This window comes from Penaeus vannamei, chromosome 21 (assembly GCF_042767895.1).
Source record: "Penaeus vannamei isolate JL-2024 chromosome 21, ASM4276789v1, whole genome shotgun sequence".
Lineage (NCBI taxonomy): Eukaryota > Metazoa > Arthropoda > Malacostraca > Decapoda > Penaeidae > Penaeus > Penaeus vannamei.
The window spans coordinates 7,269,789-7,274,788 of record NC_091569.1 but is presented as its reverse complement, the minus strand read 5'-3'; the positions used below and the strand labels follow the sequence as shown (position 1 = coordinate 7,274,788).

At 31.9% G+C, this 5,000-nt stretch overlaps 2 protein-coding genes across 2 annotated transcripts in view; one reads left to right on the top strand and one right to left on the bottom strand.

Annotated features, from left to right (window-relative positions):
• Positions 1–3,772, top strand: part of LOC113804834 (isobutyryl-CoA dehydrogenase, mitochondrial) — an 8,997-nt gene extending 5,225 nt beyond the window's left edge. Inside the window, exons 6-10 of the mRNA XM_070135821.1 lie at positions 428–592; positions 714–811; positions 1,107–1,259; positions 2,005–2,180; positions 2,271–3,772. Of these exons, the coding sequence (XP_069991922.1) occupies positions 428–592; positions 714–811; positions 1,107–1,259; positions 2,005–2,160 (572 nt within the window). The 3' untranslated portion in view covers positions 2,161–2,180; positions 2,271–3,772. The remainder of the gene's footprint in view (positions 1–427; positions 593–713; positions 812–1,106; positions 1,260–2,004; positions 2,181–2,270) is intronic.
• A 200-nt stretch (positions 3,773–3,972) lies between these two features.
• LOC113804843 (centromere protein X) overlaps positions 3,973–5,000 on the bottom strand; it is a 2,232-nt gene continuing 1,204 nt past the window's right edge. The window contains exons 2-4 of the mRNA XM_027355755.2: positions 4,923–5,000; positions 4,432–4,542; positions 3,973–4,240 (exon numbers count right to left, since the gene is read on the bottom strand). The exon at positions 4,923–5,000 is cut by the window's right edge and continues 6 nt beyond it. Coding sequence (XP_027211556.1) covers positions 4,226–4,240; positions 4,432–4,542; positions 4,923–5,000 — 204 coding nt within the window. The 3' untranslated portion in view covers positions 3,973–4,225. The remainder of the gene's footprint in view (positions 4,241–4,431; positions 4,543–4,922) is intronic.

Genomic DNA, 5,000 nt, shown 5'->3' with positions numbered 1-5,000 from the left:
AGGGTCTTTGAGATTAGATATCCTGTAAATACTTTAATGAATTTGACACTACTTTGGGACAAGTTCCTAGGAAGGCATTAATGAAAAGGATGGCTTCCTCTACCCTAAAAGGAAGAAGGAAAGAAACGCTTTTCAGAAGCAAATGCCTTTCAAAAGAAGGAAGGGAGGAAGTTTCAGGGAGTGATGGTTAGTAGGGGGGGGGGGACACTGTTATCCAGTGGTTGTTACAAGGTTGGGTGAAGAGACAGTGTTGCCTTGTTGATTTGGGGGGAAACACCATATTGAAGGGTGGAACTGACTATGTATATAGAGATATTGGTTCTTAGGGTATTATTTGTTCACCCAACTTGGAATGGAAAATGTTACTGTCTTAATTTAATTTTTTTTGCAGCAAGATTTATTTTGTTAATAAACTGATATCATGCAGGTTTGCATTTCGGCAAAAAGGAGAAAAAAGTTGGATGGAATTCGCAACCAACAAGGATGGTAATTTTCGAGGACTGTAGAGTTCCAGCCACAAACATTATTGGAAAAGAAGGTCAGGGTTTCAACATTGCAATGAAGGGTCTAAATGGAGGTCGTATTAATATAGGTAAGTTTGTTTGATAAAGTAAATTGTTCTGTGAATTCTAATGATTAAATTGTGACACATCCCAAGATACATGCCATATGTGTCTCAAACATCTATGGTGATACATTGATTCTGTTTGCAGCCTCCTGCTCCTTGGGTGCTGCTCAGGCAAGCTTACAAGCAGCAATTGATCATGTCAAAGTACGGAAGCAGTTTGGAAAGCCCTTAGCAAGTTTCCAGGTAATGTGTGGATTATGTTAGTAGTCATTTCTATAATAATTGATGTGTTATTAAAAAAAATAATAATAATAGTATTACTACTAGTGCAATATATTTTACAGGAATCATAATCTTGCAAATTTACAAATTTTCTTATGAGGGTACACAGTATTCAGTGTGGATATATTCATGATCATTATGAGAGCTTCCAACTGATATAAGTATTAAATAGCTGAAGATTATAGTCTAGGTAAGAATGAAACTGAAATTGCTTGAATACCCTCGTAAAATATCACGCAATAACTTTCTCTTGTAGAATAGCCAGTTTCGACTTGCTGAGATGGCTACAGAGTTAGTGGCATCAAGGCTCTTGGTGCGCAATGCTGCCAGGGCTTTGGATAATGATGACCTTGACACAGTGCCACTTTGTTCAATGGCAAAGTATTATGCAACAGAGAAATGCTTTAATGTGAGTATTGTAACAAATGTAGATCATTGAGGGGGAAAAAAGGTAAATATAACATTTCTATTAATTATATGTAATAAAAATGTGTCTTAAAAGATATGGTTGATAGGGTTGTCATAAAATATTTATCAAATAAATCTTAAGTTTGTAATTTCTCAGGCACCCTTGCCAATGAGCCACAGTTTAAGAAGGGCAAATTTGTCTTTAATGTTTGAATTTTTACACATCAGTATCATGCTAGTCTGTAAAATAGTTATCAAACAGTGAAGCATCAAAACTAAAAAGTTACCACTTGTACATTTGTGAAAATGGGGGAAAATTTCAACACATTTTATAAAACACAAAGCAATGAAACATATTCATGATGATTAAAAAGGCAGTAAAAAGTCTAATGATATATGTAAAGAAGTAAAAAAGAGAAAAAATAATCTTGTGAGCTGCTTCATTGTTCATTGTGCCAAACTATTGTATGAAATGAGATATGGAGAAGTGGATCAGGGATTGCAGGGTGCATTGGTAATCTTTAATAGCTTGGAATGGGTATGGAGGTAGAATTAGGTAAAAGAAGCTCCCCATACATACACAAGGCCCAATGGGATAGTAGGAAGTACAGGGTGGGGGGGGATAAATGTGATAAAAATAATCATATATACTGTTAAAATGTAAAATATAATCATAATTGTCTATTGATATAACTTTGCGCAAAGAAAAAGAGAAAAAAGAAGTAACTAAACTTTTCCTTTGACAGATTATTAACGAAGCCTTGCAGTTACATGGTGGCTATGGATACCTAAAGGATTACAGCGTTCAGCAGTACCTGCGTGATACCAGAGTCCACATGATCCTTGAGGGAACCAATGAGGTTATGAGACTCCTCATTGCCCGGAAAGTTCTTTCAGATTAAAATGCAATCTCTACGTACCAGTGAGCAGAATTACAAAGCCAGGCTCATCTGTATTTTTCTATTAATTCTGTTATTGATTCCGTAATGGTGACTATGAGGGTATACTTTAGGATTTCCATTGTCAATAAATTTCTCGTTTAATACAATCCGTTAGTAGTTTCATCGGTTTTCAGCTCAACAGAGGGAGGTTTATAGGAAGATTTACAATTTTTTTCTTATGTGAACCATTACTGTACAATTACACTTATTTTTGTGATAAGGTTGTGTATTAGGTAGTGAGTGTAAGCTTATAAATAATATTGGAGTGTTAGTAGTGGTGATGAGTAGAATGACGTACACATAAAATTGAGTATGGGTAATAATGTGAACTTAGTGTATGATATTTTAGACCATAATAATCAGGTAACCTTTGTGTGAATTAACTTATAATCTCTGTGGTGTATGTTATTTTTATATTTATGCTATGAATTGAGAAATTCGCTTGTTAATTTGGAGCAGCTAAAACAACACAGTGATTTTTTATTTGTGGATGAGTGTGTTTATGCCTTTCAATGTTTTGAAAAAGTGCCATGGCCTTTTGGGAACTTAGGCAGTTCTAATTTCCAACCAACAGGTGTTCCTTTGTTGTAATACTTGTTAGGTTAATATTGGTATTTTGCAGATAAGCAAAGCAAATGAAGTTCCCATATTTATCAATGTTTAAATGCATGGGATTGTTTTTATTTATGTGAATATTCAGTAGTAAAGAAGAAAAGGCTGGTATGGTGGTAATGTATTTCTACCCCTTTGAATAAATATATAGAATAATAGGGTACCATGCAAAAAATATTACTTTCAATAAAATTATACTACCTCCTGTGAAAGTAGCACAAAGGACCTTTTGTTCCAACAGTAATTTTTATTTTTATTCTTATTTTTTTATTTTTTATTTATTTATTTACTTTTTTTAATACTACAATTTTAAACTGGATACTGAGTTTGTATATTTCTTTCAGTTAGGTAAACAAGGTTGGTGTTGGTAAATTGGTTCTTTGAATAGTCAGACTTTTCAGAAATGTTGATACCATTAAGAAAATTCATTCAATGATATGAGGTCCTTCTTATGAAAGGGCTGTTGATTCCAGTGGCTGTTTTATATGATTATATAATGGAAGATATCAAAACTCAGTTTAAGTGACAATTCAGTGTATTTGTCAGTTGGGAAATCAAAGAAAAGTTTTTTATGTAAATCCCCTTATTGTAGTTTTCAACTTCATGTAAAATGGTCCTTATATTAGTAAGTTTATTTTATTTGAAATCACAATCAGAGAAATAAATTAATTCATATTTCATTAATGAAGAGCAACTTTTAATGCATATCGTTATATTCTTAAAAACATTCTTGGACTGTATAAAATTTTGATTACTCTGTAATGCCTATTTTGTAACTGTATTTTAATCAAGTGAACTTAAATAATTTTTAATATTCTTTCAATATTAATTTAGAACTAAAGCATCATAATGCCCTTGTTGTGAATTCAGTAGTGGCATATATTTTGTCTTTCAATGCTTGTAGTTGTGTATATAGCAGTGTTGTAAATATCTTTATATTTATGAAAACAAGAATATATTTTTAGACACCATGTTTCTTTTCATACCTTCAAATGTATATTTTGATAAGAATGGTTGCTATTTCTAATGTTGGCTATGGTAATTAATTATTTTTTGAAGTGGAAAATGGGACAAAAATATTAAAATTACATATGAACATATAGAAAAAAAAGACAGGAAAAGGCAAGAAACTGAAAATAATAGGTGTATGAAACATTGAGAGTTAGACATTGTCAAATGGAAGTCCTTTATTGTCATGTGAATTGAAGCAAATGTTAGAATACAGATCTTTCCTTTGGATATTATACCGTATCCAACTCCATCTTTCCAGCATTTCCCTCTTTCATGGGGAAAAAGTGCCAGTGTAAGCTTATGAACAATACTGTCTGCGGCTTCAAATAACATGATTTATGAGAATACTACTAAATACTGGAATGTTGGTATAACTTGCTCTTCTTACTATCTGTTCTCCCCATTATAGATCCAAGAGCTGAAAAATAATAATAGAAATTAAGAAATGCTAAATATGAAATCAGACATACTGTAGGGATCAATTTGGAGTAAAATATCAGGGAAAAAGAAAAAAAAACTTTAAATATGTTATCAAGGATTATTGTAATTTGATTATTTGAACAAATTATGAATTTTGAACATATTTAGTAGGACTGCACAATGACATACCAACTGAGCAAGGATTTTCTCCATATGCTGAAGCGTAACCGTGTCAGCACCTTCTGTCTTTGCTTGGTGAGCTGCTCTTGTTGCTCCTTCTGTTACTATCAATCTTGCTATCTGTAATCATGATAGTATATATTGCATAATTTTTTTTTCTTCTATTTATAATCTTGCATAAATATAATATCATTTCACAGCAAAACTATACAATTGATTGTTTTACACCTGGTGACCTTGTACTAATTTCAAAAAGCATGTATAGCAAGAACATTGCTGACTTACTAAACAATTCACTTAAAGGGCAAAAAATACAAATTTATGCCTTATTTAACAGTTTAGGTAATGGATTTCTATCCCTTTGAATACATAAAGATAAAGAAAAATAGACTGCCATGCTAAAAGATATTACATAAATGAATACATGAAGATAAAGAAAAATAGATTGTCATGCTAAAAGATATTACTTTTATATAAAATTATACTTTATTTAAACATACCTCTGCAACCATCTTTATAGCATCTCCATTTATGCGAACTTTTTTATCATCAAGATTACTTCGTAGAAATTCCTCAAT